At 43.6% G+C, this 20,467-nt stretch overlaps 1 protein-coding gene across 1 annotated transcript in view; it reads left to right on the top strand.

Moving 5' to 3' along the window:
- PYGO1 (pygopus family PHD finger 1) overlaps positions 1–8,395 on the top strand; it is an 11,586-nt gene extending 3,191 nt beyond the window's left edge. Inside the window, exons 2-3 of the mRNA XM_075575748.1 lie at positions 5,352–5,437; positions 6,299–8,395. Coding sequence (XP_075431863.1) covers positions 5,352–5,437; positions 6,299–7,435 — 1,223 coding nt within the window. The 3' untranslated portion in view covers positions 7,436–8,395. The remainder of the gene's footprint in view (positions 1–5,351; positions 5,438–6,298) is intronic.
- The last annotated feature ends 12,072 nt before the right edge of the window (positions 8,396–20,467 follow it).

The raw sequence follows: 20,467 nt of genomic DNA, 5'->3' as shown, positions 1-20,467 counted from the left end.
TAAACCTACAGGATGATGCTTTCCTGTTTGTAGTTTGCGCCTATGTTAGCCTCTCGCGTCACACTATTGCATCTCGCGTTGTACACTGTTAATATATCCTGTGTAATAGTTATGTTTATTCAAACCGCAGCACTCCCGTTTGCTCTCTGGGATTTAGGAACCCAGGAAATAATGTTTTTCCGTATGTATGTGAGACTGCATTTGATCATTGAGTGTCTTGGCTCTTTTAGTACCAGAGACATTTATTACAGAACCCTCGGGTAATAAAGCCGATATATTACCCAACGAAATTGTTATTTGGTCATTTTATAGAACACACAAAACGCAAACCACTCAGCCTTACAATGTTACGTTTTGCCGATTTTTTTTATTATTTACAAACACAACCCTTTGCAGTATCCACACCTAGTATAATGAGGCGTGAGACAGCGGGATGCTCATTACATTGCATGTTTTGGCTCCTCTTATACGAGCTATAACTGGTATCAGAACCCATTGTTACTGTTTCAGCGTGTAGCCTATACAAGGACTTTTTAAAACCCCATTTGAGATGTCAGCAATGCATTGCAGAGTATGTGCAGTCCAATTTAGGCTCAGATTCACAAAAGGGTGCCAAGCGTTGGCACACCTTTACTCTTACTGATATGAATTGGAGCAAAGACTACAGTTTAGCACTATGTTGTGGATCTAGGCCTTAATGGAAGCCACATTGCATATGCTTTCTTTGTTCTAATCCACTGTAATGTCCATCCTTATTAATTACATCCGTATTACTTACAAAATTCTACTCTTCTCTTTTAAGGCTATATTCTCTACTGCCCCTCCTTACATCTCAGCCGTAATTTCTCGCTATGCACCATCCCGACTGTCGCGTTCTGCTGAAGGCTGTCTTCTATCTACCCCTTTTTGTATCTAAAGCCATCTTTAACAAAGCACTTGGGTAGCTCCGTTGGCGGATACTATACATCTAATATGCACTGACCTTGGCCCCTTGCAGACAAACTTATCCTCCTGTCTCTGTAATTCTTAACACTTGTATTGTAAGCTCTTCGGGGCAGGGACTAATTTTCCGAGTGTTACTTATGTCTTCACGGGAGAGGCAGTAGGGGGGTATGATTTCTTTTTATTGTACCAACAAGTAGTTGAGGTTACAAAATTTCCAACCTCACAGGGTCCTTCATTGGGTATCATCCATTGTGTTATATTATTGTGTCACGTGTATTACTGCTGTGAAGCGCTTTGTACATGTTTGTCACAATATAAATGAAGGCACAGAGAGGGGGGACAGGAGATGACATTTGCCTGGATATAAGGGATGCTGGGATCTGTCGCCTGCTGAAATCGGGTAGGGCGCATACCGGCATCCCCAGCCACCCACATGGTTACGGCCGCCATCAACCAACCAGACACTGAGTGCAGCCCCTCGATCGCGTGTAGCGTCATCACGCCCCCGCTGTCCGACTCAACATCTGTGAGCAGGATGAGGGAGGGAGGGAGCGGAGAGGACAATCGTACTCGCCCCCCGGGTGAGCATGCGAGCGGTTATCTGCAAGGCTGACCTCCTCAATGACTTTACAGTGAAATCGTCCAGTTGTGTTTTATGGGAAAATGCTGATTTCAAAACCTCTTTCACCCGGGGGGGGGGGGGTCCCCCAAAACTCTCCATCTTGAGGATTGTCACTGCTTTTTAACACTGTCTCGATCACTCTGTGACTGCTGCATCTTTGTTCGGTTTCATGAGTCCCTAATGAACACGGCGTGTCTCTTCTAGTGTATGCAGGGGTCTCAAACCCAGTCCTCAAGTCTTCGAACGAGCCTCTGATTGATTGAGCCACCTGTGCTGAAGCAGGTACTGATTGAGCCACGTGTGCTGAAGCAGTGATATCATTAAAACCTGACCTATTGGGGGGGCTTGAAGACTGGAGTTGAGAACCCCTGGCTCATCATATATGTACTCTTGTCACACAATGTTATTGTCCTCCCTCCCACATTGTACTGCACTGTGGAATATGTTGGCGCCATACAAATAAAAAAAATTGTTTCCAACATTTGTCAGGCTTGTCTACCTTAAAGTAGCACTGCAGGTCCCATTTCATGATTTTTTTTGTTGTTAAGTTATGGATTTTAAGCAGAGGGGGGGGGGGGGGTTCTGGAGCTAAACGTTTAATTTCAGCTCCGCGGGCCCCCTGCTTCCCGAGATACATAGCTCCGTAGGGGGTGCCAGTATCTCCTTCATATTTAAATGTCCCTCATCTATTGGACCCGCAAGACTTGGGACATTTAAAGCAGCCATTATGTTAGCCACACAACCCAGCCGGAGATGCTACCTGCAGAGATACCGGCAGCCCCTACGGAGCCAAGTATCTCGGGAAGCAGGGCATCTCCGGAGCGGAAATGAACGCTGAAATGAACGCAGAGACCCCACTGCTTGAATCCGAAAAACAAAAAAAAGAGGAAGACATTAAACCTGCAGTGCTGCTTTAAGTAAACAGATGAGCCCTAATGCACATTTAGTTCCTGCCCTAAGTATTTATTCCTGATACAATGTTGCAAACGGCTTACTTTTGTGCCCGGAAACAACGAGAGCGGGTTATTCTGTAGTCCTGTTTCTCAGCACGGCGACAGCTGATTACATGTGACTGGGTCATGTAGAGATTTCTAGTTTTTGCCGGGTAAGTTCCCTGCTCCTAATGTACAAGGAAGAAACCCGAGACCGCTTTAACGCTGGCACGCTAACAAGAAAGCCGAGAGCAGAGGTGAAAAACACTTTAATAAGCAGCGGACTGACCTCAGCCTTGTGGCCTGTCACCAATATAGAAATCTATACACTGAGCAGTCTTGTTTGCGGTAGATCTCGGATGCTATAATACTTCTTACAAGAGTTTTCTCTTGAATCAGAAATCTTCTTCTTTTTTTTGGTCTTTAAAGATTGAAGACCCGCAATACTTCCCAGCACGGGATCATTAACACTGCAAACGGATGGCATCAGGAAATGCTGTTTGCAATACAAACGATCATATCCAAGGGTGGTTAACTCCAGGCCTCAAGGGCCAACAATAGATTTTAAGGATATCCCTACTTCAGTCGTGGATTGAGCCACCTGCGCTGAAGCAGGGATATCCCTAATATCTGGCCGGTTGGTGGCCCTTGAGGACGGAAGTTGGCCACCCCAGATATATAGTGCCAACCCAATCGCAAGTGAAAAATTAATATGGCAGAAGTTATATTTTCACCATGCGTTATAGCAGTGTTTTTTTTTTTTTTTTTCAACTAGGGTTTCGGGGGCGTCCCCTAAAGGGTTCCCAGTAATTTTCAGGTCATTTGAAAATTGTACAAAATACAGAAGAATTTACAATGCACCTGATCTCAGGCGCATTAATAGAGAGGGTTGGGGTTCCTTACAATGCATCTGATCTCAGACGCGCTATTAGAGAGGGTTGGGGTTCCTTACAATGCATCTGATCTCAGACACGTATGGAAGAATAATATTTTCACATTATTTCTGTGCATAACTATAACCAGGCTTTAGTTTTCCATAGCTATAAAAAGAGTCATACTTTGTGTTTCGTCGTGTTATGGGTTAAGTGAAAATGTGTGTGTAACAATTTCTTTACTTCAAACTTTCTTTAATGTTGAAACTGTAATTTCTTTGTTAAGCTGGGACTCTCCCCCTTACAGAGTCAGATGTACCAGCTGTCGGCCTTGAGAAGAATGCGTTAGCTTAGCACCTGAATTTTCCTTTTTGCATAAGTGTGTGTGTGTGTGTGTGTGTGTGTATATCGTGTGTGTGTGTGTGTGTGTATATATCTCCTATCAAAAATGTATAACAAATTAGTCAGAAGAAAAACCAGATAAAGAAAAGTAAGATGTCATATGAGCTGGTATAGTGATATTAAATTTGCCCGTCCCTTTTTCTGGTATAAGATAGCTTGCTTATAGCCTGTAGTCAGTGCCTTTGTGTTAGGTCAGACAGCGTGTCCTGAGTTAATGTTAATGTTCTCTTTGCAATAAAGTTTCTCAACAGATTTGCTTTTGTCTAAATCAGCACTGCGCAATCTTTCCTGCTCGCGCCCCCCCCCCCCTCACCTCCTCTCCGGCACCCGGCGTCAAATGACGTTGCGGGGTCACATGACTTCACGTTGCCATGCCAACGTGACATCACATGACCCGGTGGCGTCATTTGACGCCGCGTCGCCGAAGAGAAGCTAAGTGAAGTTGTAGAGGCCACACGCAATCACCCTGCATTAATTTAAATGCCTTGGGGGAAGAGCGCGGGAATCCTGCAACCGCCCATGCCCCCCCTGAATAATCTTGCGCCCCCCAGTTTGCACACCGCTGGTCTAAATAATAATAAGTGTGGACTGAGGTTTTTTCCACGACACGCTATTAGAGAGTTGGGGTTCCTTACAATGCATCTGATCTCAGACACGCTATTAGAGAGGGTTGGGGTTCCTTACAATGCATCTGATCTCAGACGCGCTATTAGAGAGGGTTGGGGTACACTACAATGCATCTGATCTCAGACGCGCTATTAGAGAGGGTTGGGGTTCCTTACAATGCATCTGATCTCAGACGCGCTATTAGAGAGGGTTGGGGTTCCTTACAATGCATCTGATCTCAGACGCGCTATTAGAGAGGGTTGGGGTTCCTTACAATGCATCTGATCTCAGACGCGCTACTAGAGAGGGTTGGGGTTCCGCAGAATTTTCCAATATACAGTATTTATAGGGTTCTCTGACCAAAGAACCGCTGCATTAGAGAGAATCACTTGTTTTAAACGAAAAGGTTGCAAAACATGGACATTATAATGGCTCAGTCCTCTTTGCAACATTGTATTCATGTTGCTAGGAACAAAAATTCTTTGTCATTCCTTGAAATGCCAGCTTTTTTTTTTTCCAGTAGTGCAACTCATTCATGGTTCGAGGGACGCATGCTTGCCCCACAAGCAGGTCATAGGAGCTGGGAAAGTAATCGGATAATGCCAGGAATTACACCTGTCCCTGTAGCAGATGGAAGGGCCATTAGATTCTGCTAGAAGTCTGGAGTCGCTCAGGATCCATTATTAGTTGTGTGTGTGCCAAGTATGTTTACAGTTACCCTTTTTTTGTTCTTTTAATTCATCACTCACTTAGTTTTCATTTTTATTAAATATACGCCTGCTAACTTGTCCCTAACATGAGTGACTGCCCCATTAAACGGTGGTTGCCATTGCAGTGGAGTGCAACGCAAGCTTCTTTTCCAGCAGTGGATGGGTATCAATCAGCCCTTTTCAATGAGCCATTGGTAGTAACATGTTAGGGCATTGAAGATGTGTGAAGATGTGGGTGCATAATTCGATTTCTGTTTGGTAGGTGGCGAAGGTGGATTGGATGGGTTAGTCGGACAAAGTATACAGCTTGGAAGTCCTGATAAGAAGAAGCGCAAGTCTAGTGCACTGGTAAGATGCTTTGATTTCCATGAGCAGCGAGCTTTATTTATAGGTCTCTCTCCGCTTAGTGTATAGAATGGCTTTCAGAAGCCTTTGTATCCATTCCTGCATTAAAGGGGTTAATTGAAACCTGTAGTACTTTACAGTGGCGTCGCTAGACATGTGCGGGCTTTGCCCCGGCTATAGCTGCGCCCCTGGTACTTTTAAAAGATTATATGCATGGTACATTTCTTAATGTCTTCATGTACAGCAAGTTAAAAGAAATTCCATCTTTTCATTTTTTTTTTAAATTTTACTTTTCTATTTGTTATATGGACACATGTTGTATCCTACTTGCTTAATACAAATTTAAATGCCGATTGACAGGAGCTCTGGGCAAAAGATCCATTAAGTGTGGTCATCCCACATTGTTCACAGATCTGCTGACATTTAAGACATGGTGCTAGCCATTTATCTAAACCAGGGGTGCACAAACCTTGAGCTGCGCCCCCTTGCCTGATCAGCCCCAGTGCTTGCTCCCCCCTTACCTAGGAACCGGCGTCAAATGACGTCACTTGACCCCGCGGCGTCATTTGATGCGCGTTGCCACGGTGTCGCCCCGAAGCCAAGGTAAGTAAGTTATAGAGGCCTCGCGCACTCCCCGGCATTTAATTTAAATGCTTTGGGGAAGAGCGTGGGGCCTCTGTAACCGCCGCGCTACGCACAAAAAAGTTTTTCGCACCCCTGATCTAAACCACAGTGGCTTTCTGTATTAAGCCCATAGATCTTTTATTTCAAGACAAAATCTGTCGTCAGAACCAAATAAACACGTATTACAACTCCAGGCATTTCATTAATGCTTTTTATAACCTTTTTGTTTTTTCACTTTAGGGACCTTCACTTCCTCCTCTTTCGGAATATGCACCACCAACTAACCCAAGCTCGGATCATCTCGTAGCTTCTAATCCGTTTGACGATGACTATAATATCATATCGTATGGATCTCCTCCTGTAGGCAATCCTTATTTTAGTACTCCTGGGTACTCTGGAATTGGAGGTTATAACACATTTAGGATTCCACCCAACATGTCACCAAGAATGTCATCTCAATATTGTAGCCCATATGCGTTTAGAGGTCAGCCACCTCCCTTTCTACAAAACACAATGGGGATGGCTTTTGGTCGACCTCCCTCCTTCAATGTGGCAGCACAAGATAACTCGAACTATGCAAATCAGTCATTTTATAACAGCGGGATAGGTCAAACTATTACGATGCCAGGACAGCACTTCAGATCAAACCCTAGTGAGATCTTCTGCCCGGTGACGACACAAAACTCGACTCAAATGAACAACCTCGAGGCAGCCTGTAATATGGGTCCTAGTAGCAATATGAACTTTAACCATATAACTAACCAGCAACTAGAGATGCACCATCCATTTATTCAGCCACAAAACAATTTTAATCCGATAAAATTGTCCACGCCGAAACAAGACTTTCAACCAGTATCAAGTAAAAACTCTAATCAGAATTCTGCTACACATCAGCACCACCAGAACTCAGATGATACGATGTGTCCTGCTCCCACTGTTGATCTTAAAAGTAGTAAAAGCCTGTTGGTTGCTGCAGAAAATTCCCATTCTAACAGTGCCAATGTCATTAATGGAAGTCATACGAATGGAACTCGTGGCAAGTTTCATCCACCAAGACTTGTTGCAGCTGTGGTAACGTCCCCTGAAAGAAGCAACAAACCATCTCTCCATTCTTCTCACCTTGGCCATTCGTCTTTAGACCCTGTGTATCCATGTGGAATTTGTACTAATGAAGTTAATGATTACCAGGATGCCATCATGTGCGAAGCTTCATGTCAGCTGTGGTTTCACCGAATCTGCACTGGGATGACCGAGACTGCCTATAGATTTCTCACTGCTGAAGCTTCCGCGGTGTGGGGTTGTGATACCTGTATGTCAAAGAAGGATGTCCAGTTGATGCTCACAAGGCAATCTGCATTGTCCCACCCTGATGGGTGATGGACATTTTGTGTGTGTGTGTGTGTGTGTGTGTGTGTGTGTGTGTGTGTGTATTTTTTCTTATGGAGGTACAGCAGTTTCTCATCAGTTGTACTTCTATGTAGACAATCAAGTGTCCTTTTCCAAATTCTGTTACCATATGTTAAAACAGCAGTTCATGTTAAGGTAATCTTCAAGTGAACATGTTGTGTTGCACTATAACACAATACAGACACACTTTAATATATCTAACGTTTCTTCTGGGAGACCCAAGGTCGTAGTTCGGTCTTGCCAACAACTGATCTTTGCTGCCCTAAAGAACTCATCAAGCAATACATTCTGTAGGAGATCACCATGTGCTGCTTCATGACCCTATAGAGGATGTACTCATAGTCAACATGTCAAGATAGGAAATGGCTGATTTGGGGGATTGATGTATATAGAAATACTCCAGCCCGTTCATTTCCCTGTCTATTCCCCATAAATCTAAAGGCAATTCTTGGGCACACTTCCGGGCGAAACTTGTAGCAACAAACACTAGATCGGGTCTGAGCTCAATATCACTGGGCCCCCTCGTTCATCTAGATTCATTTTGTAACAGAAGCTACACACCGCAGGTCAAGTGAAAATCAGTCTTCATTTGTTAACATATTACTAACGTTTCACTCCAATACCGTGGCCAAGGTTATCACCTTGAGAACTGCCCTTGACGTTATTGGACTGAATAACTGGCGATACACAAATGAAGACTGATCTTCACTTGAGTTTCGATGAACATCTGCCATGTTTACAATGTCTCCCTCTCTGAACACAAATTGCTGCTTTTTAAATCTCTTAACTAGAAAGAGGCTTTGCACTATTTCTCAGTTTATAATAATAAATAACACTATAAGTGTTATGGGACCTACAATAGGCCAGGAGTGGCCAACTCCAGTTCTCAAGGGCCACCAACAGGTCAGGTTTTCAGGATATCCCTGCTTCAGCACAGGTGGCTCAGTCGCTGACTGAGCCACCTGTGCTGAAGCAGGGATATCCTGAAAACCTGACCTGTTGGTGGCCCTTGAGAACGGGAGTTGCCCACCCCTGCAATAGACCCGTACAGCACTTAATGGCATAAAACACCAAAATGATTTCCCTTGTATATATTTTTTGTGTGTTACACTGTGAGAACGTTGCGTGGAATTGGAGCGTTTGTTTGTTTTGAATGATTGAATTTTTCATTTAGTTTATTCTTCCTAGGTGACAACAATGTGTACACATCCGGGAGAGAGTGTTCTGGTAATGCAGGGCTGCTCCATCAATACATAAGGGGCTATTCCATTCCACCTTGTATTTGCTTGATTATGAGACGCTGATTGAAAGGAGAAGAACTGAACAGAGGCGTACAATTGGATGCATTCCCGTAGAATCTGCGCCTTTTGTACCTCCTCCTTAGCGCCTCCTAGTGGCACTCCCCAAATTATTAGCGGATGCACTTTGCGCACAAATTGGAGGAAATACCTTGATACACAAGGATGAAAATGACACAATGTGTCTCCTTTTTCCTCGACAATAGCCTCAGTACAAACGTGAGCAGTGGCTGTAAGCAAAATATGTCTTGAATATTTATGACGGTAGAACAGGGGTGACCAACGCCAGTCCTGAAAGGCCAACAGGTCTGGTTTTCAGGATATCCCTGCTTCAGCACAGGTGTCTGTCATACCTGTGCTAAAGTAGGGATATCCTGAAAACCTGACCTGTTGGTGTCTCTTGAGGAATGTAGTCGGTCACTTCTAAGTTAGAGCACTGAAATCCCCTGTGAAGTAATTTAATTAATCGCATTTAAAGTCCTATATAAAATTGTACTTAGCCCTGTGTGTCAGAATTGTCTGCTGCTGCACCGCAGGAGAGTGGTTATCAGATGTTGACTGGCCAGATGTTGGTAATTTAAAAATGCCAGTAGTAGTATGATGGTATAAATTAAAGTAAAATAAAGTAAAACCTGTGTCTGCTTTTATAGACTTTATTAAGATCTTTTTGCTCCCAGAACTCTGCAACATGTTGCTAGCCCCTCTGGCAGCGAAATGGTTAAAAAAATTGCTAACTGACTTTAAAATACATTCCTGCGAACAGATGAGAATATACGGTGGCGAGAAAACGTTTGTTAACCCTTTAGGATTTCTACATAATTCAAACCTAAAATGTTATTAGATCTTAATCCTAAATCCTAATAATAGATAACCTGGTAAAACAAATGACACAAAAACATAATACCTTTTCAACATTTATTTATCCACAAATGATTAAACATGCAATATCCATGTGTGAAAAAGTATGTGACCCTTCAGATTTAGTACCTGGTGGCGCCCCCTTGAGCAGCAATAACTTTAAGCGTTTCCTGTAACTGCTGGTCGGTCTCATCGGTTTTGAGGAATTTTGGCTCATTCCTCCTTGCAGAACTGCTTCAACTCTGTGACATTTGGGGGCTTCCTTGCATGGGCAGCTCGCTTCAGGTCCTGTCACAACATTTCAATGGGGTTTAGGTCCGGACTTTGACTAGGCAATTCTAAAACACAGAATTTCTCCTTCTGCAGCCATTCTTTTGTAGGCCTGCTTGTATGTTTAGGATCAATGTCTTGCTGCATGGCCCACTTTCGCTTCAGCTTCAGCTCACGAACGGATTGCCTGACATTCAGAATTCATGGTTGTGTTCACTATGGCAAGCTGTCCAGGTCCTGAGGCAGCAAAAAGCCCCAAAACATCACTCTGCCACACCACCATGCTTGACAGTTGGGATAAGGGTCCTATGTTGGAACGCAGTGGTTGATTTTCACCAAACCATAATGTTTCTCATTGAGGCCAAAAATGTCTACCTTTGACTCGTCTGTCTAGAGAACATTGTTCCAGAAGTATTGTGGATCATCTGCGTGCTCTTTGGTGAACTTCAGACGGGCAGCAATTTTCTTTTTAGAGGGCAGTGGTTTCCTCCTAGCTATCCTTCTATGGACACCATTCTTGTTCAGTCTTTTTCTGATAGTTGAGTCATGAACACTCACATTAGCCAAAGCGAAAGTGGCCTGCAGATCCTTGGATGTTACTCTGGTGTACGTTGTGACTTCCTGGATGATTTGCCGATTTTTGTTCTTGGAGAGATTTTGGTAGGCCGACCACTCCTGGGTAGAGTGATTGTGGTCTTGAACTTTCTCCATTTGTAGACTATCTGTCTGACAGTGGATTGGTGGAGCCCCAAATCCTTAGAAATGGTTTTATAACGCTTTCTAGACTGATGAGCATCAGTAATTGCTTTTCCGAGGTCCTCAGAGATTTCTTTTGATCGTGGCATGATGTGTTTCCACACACCTGTATGGTGAAGACCAAACTCACAATGTTGCTGATCTTTATGTTGGGTGGGACCTCCCAAACTCACCCCTGAAGATATTATTTAAACACCTGATCCAATTATCCCATTTAATTTAGCTGATAAAATCAGGGTTTCGCTTACTTTTCCCCATACCCTAACTCTTAATTACTTATCATTTGTCTAATTCATGCATCATTTAGTTTAAAAAGACATGGAATTGGTTAATATAAACCCGATTTGGATTTTTAAGAAGACTGATTTTAATTCAAGAAGGTTATGGAAAAACCTATGGAATTTCCGTAATTCTTATTGGGGTCCATAAACTTTTTCTCGGCACTGTAGGTGGATTTATTTTTTAGTCCAAAACAATTTTAGAACGGATACTATTACTAAGAAAACAGAATGGTTACAAATAAAACAAGGTTTTAATTAAAAGTCTAAAGCAGTGATTCCCAGGGGGAATTTGTGAGGTGTCTCCAATGGATTCGCCCCCCAAAAATATGTAATAGCAGATCTTAGGAAGTATAGAGGGGTCCTGATCTTGTATGGGGAATGCGCACTTATGTCCAAACCTTAGCCCAGGGGGTATAGCTGTCAATTACAACAGGAGCTTCCAAAGTCGCACCCCACAATGCTTTGCATCCACAATGGCAATGCATTGTGGGGCGTGACTTAGGAAACTCCCGCAGTGAGTGACAGCATGTGGGGGGGGAGGGGTATGGGGGGTATAGCTATCTGCACACATTGAGGTGAAGGTTGAGGTCTTATTAAGCATCTTCCCCCCCATGAGCTCAGAACACTATACTGTCTGGGATCGGACACACAGTTTTCTTGGCAATACGCTAAGAAGTAGGCAAGATTTATGAATTGGGGTTTGCGGATCAAATATTTGCTGTCAGAGTGTACACAATGTAAAAAAACATTGTGAATCGCTGGCATACAAAAGTAAAACACAATGGAGTAACATTTTACTGCTAAAATACATTTGTACTTTGTGATGTTTGTTTATTTCTATAGATATTATCTGCATTTTGAAGACATACAATTCTTGTTAACATTGTTTAATCCAAAACATTTTAGCAGGAAGTGCCAAGCATCGAACCTGTGAATCTCTGCACAGCACAGATATATTTGAATGTGATGCCTTGGACAACAGAACAACCCAACTGGATTTTTATTTTGTTGTGCGTTTTTTCTACACCTCCTTTTGTCCTTTCTTTCAGGTGGGGTTTAAAGACGGGTTTCCTGCAGCCTTGTAGAGAATGATACGATATTTATAAATGATATCTTTGTTAATCCATTCAATTCTACCATATCTTGCAAAAAAAAAAATACGATTTGCACAAGATCAATATGCATTCTGCAACTCTGTACTGTACCATAGATAAATCATATGAATGTATTATAGCCTGCAAAAAGAGAATATAACATCTTTGACAGTTCTGCATTTGAGTTAGAACCAACATCCATTGTATACCTTGTATCGTTTAAGATCTCATTTCAGATGATCTGTGTTGGTGTGTAGCCAAATTAGCTTCCAAAGCAGAATTAGTTAGATATTCAGCTCTGAAGCTGAAATCCTTGGTGACAGTCTGTTGCTATGCAACACCTTGTAATGTGAGATTAAGAACATTATCGTTAGGATCTGTTACACTCTAAGGAATAATTGTGTTTAGCTGATGCAAAAATAACCAAGTAACAGGCAAAGTGGTAACATTTAAACGTGTACAAGTACATACTGCTAAATGTGACTGTTGGAACCAATTTTGTAGATGAAATAATTGTATGTCTTGTATTGTATGTCTTTATATAGCGCTATAAATGTACATAGCGCTTCACAGTAGTAATACATATCATATAAATAACAGGTCATGGGAATAAGTGCTTCAGACATAAAAATAACATTAAGGAAGAGGAGTCCCTGCTCCGAGGAGCTTACAATCTAATTGGTAGGTAGGGAGAACGTACAGAGACAGCAGGAGGGAATTCTAGTAAGTGCGTCTGCAGGGGGCCAAGCTTTATGTACCATGTGTCCAGGTTTATCCAGTGCTATTCATATGCTTCTTTAAGCAGATGTGTCTCAAGGTGGCTAAATAACCAGATTTGTGATATTTGGTTGCTTTCCTAATGATGACCAAATGTAACTAATAATAGTGATATGTTTAGGTCAAAATGTGGGTGATTTATAGCTTGTGATTGATAGCTGGTTATTCGTAGGAAGGTGGGTATACTTAATCTTGTCATTCTCAACCCAATGATAATGTCATTAGATTAATGCATACTTGTCATAGGGCCAAGTAGCAGAAGGGAAGGGTACATAACAAGTAGTTATACAAATAAAAGACTGAATATAAGGGAACTAAACCAACCTACAATTATCCATTTTTCAAAGTTGCCTTGGAAATGTTGGTAAACAGTGTAAATTAATTACACAGATGTAAATTACGAAGATTTAGGGCCATGTTTACCAAGAGGTGCTACTCCATAAAAGTCACCTTCCAGCGTGACTCTGCAGTAAATATGGCTCTTTATGGCCTCCCAAGTGAATGGGCTTTAAAGTTTCTGCTGGCATAACACTGCTTATTATATGTGGCCTTTAATCTACTTATTAACAAAAAAAAGGACTCGGAAGCCAACAACTTGCCATGCCTCAAGACACGGGTCTAAAGACCCGAATTTAGCAAAAGAGGGGGCCAAGACAAAATATGTCGTGGTCAAGATAGAAGCATCATCAAAAGCAGGAATCGCGCACACGAGGGGGAAAAGTACTCAATAAGGTAAAATTGAAGTCATTTTAATAACTTAAAGAAGCCATCCTAGCATCCTTTAATTACTCTACTTGACATATTACCACTAGCTCATTTTTGTCCAGTGTGGGTCTGTCCTTTTAAAGCCCTTTTCTATATTGGCCAAAGTTAATGGTTTTTCGACCGAAAATCCTCATTAAAGTTCATTGTTAATTTTCGGGCAAAAACAGCCCAAACGGCCGCTTTGGACTCTCTATGTCTTCTCTTTACCCCACTGCAGTCTGCCACAATGGGAAGCTTAGACTTACAGTACTTGATGTTTTTTGCATGGGAAAGTTTCAGAAATAAAATAACATGATTTCAGCAACTAGAATATATTTTCGGAATTGTGGGTTGTTTGGCTTGTTCCAGCTTGTGCAACCATTCGTCACTTACGCGGATGCAGACCTTTCAGTCTTCCACACTGTAAGGTTCTAAGGCAGGGACCACATTCTTATTGTCTGTCTTAACACGGAGGTTCTCGACTCTAGTCCTCAACAGGTCAGGCTTTAAGGATATCCCTGCTTCAGCGCAGGTGGTTCAGTTGAAGACTGAGCCACCTGTGCTGAAGCTGGGACTGATTGAACCACTTGTGCTGAAGCAGGGATATCCTTGACCTGTTGGGGGTTAGGGGGTTTTGAGGACTGGAGTTGTGAACCCCTGCGTTAACATATGTTTGCCTTATACAAGTGAAGGTGATCAAATAAGGTGCAAAAAAACAGAGTGATCACTATTCTTAAAGTGAATAAATGTTTAACTCTGTAAAATACAGAGATGTGATGAAATATATAATTATAAAGTGACTGTGTAAATACAAGTATAAAGTTGAAACTCCCTGCGCCAACCCTCTGGTGAGGCCTGTCTTCACTGGTCCCAAAGGTAGGAATATGTTCTCACAATCCAGGGGGAGCACATATAGAAAGAGAGACAACACCAAAATCAAAAGTGCAGATGTATTGCAATGATGGGCAAATATCATTTATTTATTTATTTATAAAATATTTTACCAGGAAGTAATACATTGAGAGTTACCTCTCATTTTCAAGTATGTCCTGGGCACAGAGTAAGACAAATAATACATGGTTACAAACACAGTTACATAAATGAACAGGGTATACATTATATACAAGACATTACATGCACAGTTAAAGAAAATATATATTATGGGCGTATGAAACAGTTACAAACCAGATTAAAATGTGAGACAGCCTTAGATTTGAAAGAACTTAAACTGGTGGTGGATGTGAGAGTGTCTGGTAGGTTGTTCCAGTTTTGGGGTGCACGGTAGGAGAAGGAGGAACGGCCGGATACGTTGTCTTGGCTCTATGTTCTGCCTACTCACAAGATGTGAGTAGTTTTCAGGCACATATCACAATGCTGTGGCAATCTGTAGTTTGTATGTCAGGAAAAGTTGTATAACCTCCCAGCAAGATCAGGAAAGGTGCAACAGAACAGGAAGAGACAAATAGCGCCATAGCACAGGTCAATTGTGTATATAATGTTTATGTGAAAAAGTATAAAAAAAACTCACTTACAAAAATGCAATGAGTCCTCTGGAGTAATGAGTCCTCGGTAATCAGCCAGCTGATGTTCTCTGACGACTTCGCTTCCTCGTGTCCCCAGGGGGGTGACGTCACCCTTCCAGCTTCTGTGGCGAGCTTGTAGTTGGCGGCGCGTCTCCTACGTGCTCGATCTCATGCTCCATGATAGAGGGATACTCCCACGGTACGCGTTTCGCCCAATAGAATCAATTTTGAAGGAGATGATCGGAGCAGCCAGAGCCAGCAATCCATGGCAGGGGTCGACAATGCATGAAGCTGTTAGGCACTCTATCTGCAGCCATACAGGAGGTAAAATGGGTCAGATGGCATATAGGAATATTCCAACAGAACTTCTTACACCTATGGTACAGGCGGGCAACAAGCCTAGTCCAATTGAACTCCTTACCGCAAGACGTAAAGGAATCCCTAAAATGGTTGGAATGCGACAGAAACCTAAAACAAGTTATCCACTATAGGATCAAGTCTGGCTTGTACTTACAACACACACATAGCACAAGCTGGAGTGCTCAACTCGGGACAGAGATAGACCAAGGGAAATGGCCTATTGGAAGTCACGAAACATTGGCAAACATTTTTAGAATTAAGAGCGGTAAGGGAGGTGTTCAGGAACTTCTCACAATGGTTTTGAGGGTGCAGCGTGAAGGTCAGGTCAGACAACCGTACGACGGTGACCTATATAAGGAGGGACGAAGTCGTGCACTCCTGCAGGAATTGTTCCCAATTCTAACTTGGGCAGTGCGACATTTAACAGACCTTACAGCGGTCATAGCGCAGGGAAAAATTATCTACGGGCAGATCTTAGCAGGAGGACCCTAGATCCAGGAAAGTAGTCTCTAGCAAGCACAATGTTCAACAATTCTAATCGAAAGATGGGGAGACCAGAGATGGACCTCATGGCAACAACAGGGAACAGAAAACTACAAGGTTTCTGCTCAGGAATGTTTTACCCAGAGGCTACCAGGGTAGACGCATTCCTTCCCATGGGAATTCCGCCTTGCATATGTATTCCCACCAATTCTCCTGATACCAAGAGTCCTCAGGAAATTCATACAGGAAATTCATACAGGAAAAGACAGAGGTGGCTGCAATACTCCCAAAATTAGGCACACAGACCCTGGTTTTCACAAATAATCGAACTCCTTAGCAGATGAACCATGGCAACTACCTGTGTTTTAAGGCTTGCTATTCCAGGATATGGTGCAGCACCCCAATCCAGGAGCCTGGACCTTGACAGCATGGAGGTTGAGCTAGAACTGCTCAGATACAGAGGACTGTCACACATGGTGGTACAAACCTTGGTGGTTGCAAGGAAGAAAACAACGTCTACAATGTACCATAGACTCTGACAGCGACTCCATCTGTGGTGTCAACACCAAAATGTAAGCTTGGTACCTCATACTCCAACAATTCTGGAGTTCCTACAACAGGGTCTAGAACTGGGACTCAGCACTACTGTAGCTCACTGATTATACAGGTTCCAGCACTGTCAGCATTGCTAGGAAAGCACTTAGCCGCCATAGATCTCATAAGTCGATTCTTCCAAGCTCTGAAAAGAATCGGACTACAATGAGGATCCGGTTTCTGCTTGGGATTTACCATTAGTATTACAGGCTCTTACAGGTGACCCTTGGAGCCACTTTTTTCAAGCTTCGGATATAGTCATAACGTTAAAGACAGTCTTGTTGGTAGGGGAATTACAGGAATTGTTGGGAAAGGAACCTTTTCTTACCTTCCATAAAGACAATGTCGTCTTGAGGCCAGTTCAACTCTTATTACCCAAGGTCATTTCAAAATTCCATCTAAACCAGGAGGTATTATTACCCTCATGTTTCCCAAAACCGACAAATGACAAATGGATTCTAGACACATGAGATGTGGCAACATGCTGAAGACTGTACCTTTACAGAATGGAAGGATTTAAGAAGTCAGACAGGCTGTTCATCCTGCCAAAGGGATTAAGGAAGGGACAAACAGTCTCAAACTCTATGATAAATCACTAGATTGTAATGGCTATCAAGAAGACCTATACTATCCAGAAAATTCCAGCCCAGTGCTGGTAAAGGCCCATTCTGTGAGAGAAAAGGCTACGTTCTGGGCAGCAAAGGTGCAGGCTACCCCTGCAGATTTAGGCAGGACGTCAATATGGACTTTAATTAGTACGTTTATTATGTGCTACTCTTTTTGGATAGACATGCCTCAGCAGATGCATGCTTTGGCAGAGGCTTCTGCCGGCAATTGTCACCACTTAAATCAAAGATTATATTTGAGTGACAAGGAGTGTGGGGTTTATTCAAGGACTGTCCCCTTTTTATGTGGGCACTTCTTTGGCAAGTTCCATTGGTGACCACTGCCATTGGGACAACCAGGAAAATAGAACATTGATACCCAACTGTAGAAGATGTGTGCAGAGGGTACAACACCGGAGATGTTTTTATGGGAAAATAAACATAGGTTTCATTAGCCAGCAGCTTTAACAGAAAACAGCTTAATATCAGAAAACAAAATTAGAGCAGAAAACAATAACCAGGCCTTCCCCCTTCCCCATGCAGGGGACTGACTAACATTCAGCAGTCTGTATCTGAGGGCTTGAAGGCTTAGCTTATGACCTCTTTGGAGTTTTGTCAAAAGGTTGATGTACCTGTAGGCTGGGTGCTCTCCACGTCAGTCTGTGGGGGTGCCTGTAAGGGTTCCTTTGGGTGGGTTCCAGGGACTGGCGTTGCCTGAATCAGACAGTCGCTCTTCCCCCGGGATCTCTCTAGCAGCACGGACTCTCTGTGCTAACAATCCCATGCTTGATGAGCCAGGTGGAGACTGATCATTCAACTCCTGCTGGACTCATCAGCTAAAGACAGGCTTTAGGAGAAAGGCCTTGTTACACCAATTTACAGTAATTTTCTTTTGCTGAACACTATCCATGGCAGGGCTCACCAATCCCCTGCCAAAGTTATTATGTCTGGGATTATATTAATGTTTCTAGTTAAATATTTCAGCTTTTGTACTGAGACTAGCTGGGGAGGAAAGGAGGGGCTATTTATAGGTCCTCTCACAGATAGGACAGAAATCTCTCAGCTGGATGGTGGGATTTAACCCATTAGTGAGCACTGCCATGAATGGACTCTCTAGGAAAAAGAAATTACAGTAAATCGGGTATCAATTTTCTATTTTCATTTAGCCTTGACTCATGGCTACTGTCCCACACCCAGTCGCTACTGCACTTATTCCCTCACTTCCTGTCTCTGTATCGCTCCCAACATACCTCTTAGATTGTAAGCTCTTCAGGGCAGGGATTTTCTTTCATATTGTCTGCTTTTGCTTGTTACACTTATTGTATTATTATAATTCCCTGTACTGCATTGTCTCTTGTAAAGCGCGGAGTACAGCTGTGGGCGCTACATTAAATAAAGACATCCATAGATTTCACTTTCATGAATAAACCCCCTAAAGACATTTGCATTGTCACTTCTCATTTTTGTGCAGGTAACTGCTTGGCGATCCATACTTTTAACTTGGCTCATGTTTTAATCTCTCTAAGTAACAGGAAGGAGGCCGGCATGATTAAATGCTTACCTAATGATTTTTAATGCTCATTGGAAATTAAGCCGATCAATCCCATCTACTCTGAATTAAAAACAATAATGCATCAATTAAAGGGGTCCATCCTGATTCTTAGTATAGTTCTACTTTTCAATAACCAAGCTTACTGTTGAAAATATCAGCACAAATTTGTCGGGGTGCTTGATAATAGCCTTTTCTCCCTTGTAGTTTTCAAAAGCAGCCAGTCTAGGTCTTAGGCTACGTCCATAGAGGGGGGAGCCGTGCGGACGCTCCGCGATGAGCCCCCTCATCCTCAATGAGGATGTCTTTAGAGGCTTCCGCAGGCGTGCTGAGGCGCCGGGATTTTCAGCCGACAGCAGAACTGTTTCCAAGCGCGCTGTTGGCTGAAAACCTCCAATCACAGCGAAGTAGCATCAATGTCACAGCGCCGTGACGTTGACGTCAGCGCGTCGCGGGCTATTGGCCCAGCGACGTCACTTCCCCGCCCCCCCCGATTGCGCACGCTGACTCGCCTGCTAGTCCATGAAATCGCTCCTGACTGGGCAGGCGAGCCTCAGCGTCAGCGCGGAAGAGCGCGGGCTGAGGCTCTATGGACGCAGCCTTAGGAATGACCAATGAATTAACACCGGGCAACAGTGCGCAGAGTTTACGAATACATGGAGTGTTGTTTCAGTAAAATCACAGTTACATCACAACTGGTGTGCTACTTTTGTGAAGCATTAGGACCCTTATAGGCTGCGTCCATAGTGGCTGCTACGGCGTGAGCGATGTCGCTCGCTCCAAAAGCAAATCAATGGAGGCTAATGTGATTGTGCATAGCTAGTGCACGGCGAGGCGACCGATGCGTGGCGAGACAAAATTGTTTGCGGTTCGCCCAATGAGGGTGAACCAGCTCAATGACGTCATGGCCGCGCCCCCCTGGCACGCCCTCGCCATGCCCCCCCATTGCGCAAACCTGCAGGCCACGGATCTCGGCAAGTGCAGGTGACGTCACGCGCTCGGTCGCGCGTCTGTACTATGTCCGAGGCCTTATTCAACACGCATGACGCCTCTCCCGTCGTGCGGTAGAAGAATGTAGTCTTGTTCATTTGAATGGGGCTGAACTATTCTCCGGAACAGGGAAGACACGTTCAAGGCATATTGAATAGGATCTTAAAGCAACCATCCTGTTTTCCTATTTTTATAATTAGGACTGAAGCAGGGGGGTCTCTGGAGCTGAACTGTGTTAATTTCAGCTCCAGGGACCCCCTGCTTCCCGAGATACTTGCCTCTGTAGAGGGTGCCTATAGCTCCTCCGACTGGGCTGTATGGGGCTATCCCTTGTGGCTTCCTATTGGCCTGCGTGACCGGGAGCATTAAACCTTTCGGCGCTGCTACAGACACCCCCTTCTGTGGTGAGAATCTCAGGGAGCAGGGGATCCTTCTGTACCTGTTTGCGCTTTTATTGTCCTTATCTGATATGTTATTCTGTTTAGGCAATTGATCTCACTCTGGTTCCCCATTGTGCCGCGCTAAGAAATATGTTGGCCCCCAGTCAATACGCAGAATTTTTTTATAAGCCATCTTTGTGGTCTGTTTCAACAATAATTTATATGAACATTGCCCCCTGTCTGTGTGGCACAGGCAGAGGGTCGTCTTCCAGAGCAGAGGTGCTCAAACTTTTCTGTTTGCTCCCCGTCTGCTCTCTCCCACCTGCTCGCGCCCTCCCCCCCCCCCCTGCTTACCAGCTCTCTGGTTTCGGCGGCGTCATATGACGTCGCGTTGTTGCCATTTGACCTCGCGTTATGTCGCCGGAGAGCCGGCTGAGAGC

This window comes from Ascaphus truei, chromosome 18 (assembly GCF_040206685.1).
Source record: "Ascaphus truei isolate aAscTru1 chromosome 18, aAscTru1.hap1, whole genome shotgun sequence".
Taxonomy (NCBI): domain Eukaryota; kingdom Metazoa; phylum Chordata; class Amphibia; order Anura; family Ascaphidae; genus Ascaphus; species Ascaphus truei.
The sequence above is the reverse complement of the archived record's forward strand: the minus strand, read 5'-3'. Positions and strand labels throughout refer to the sequence as shown.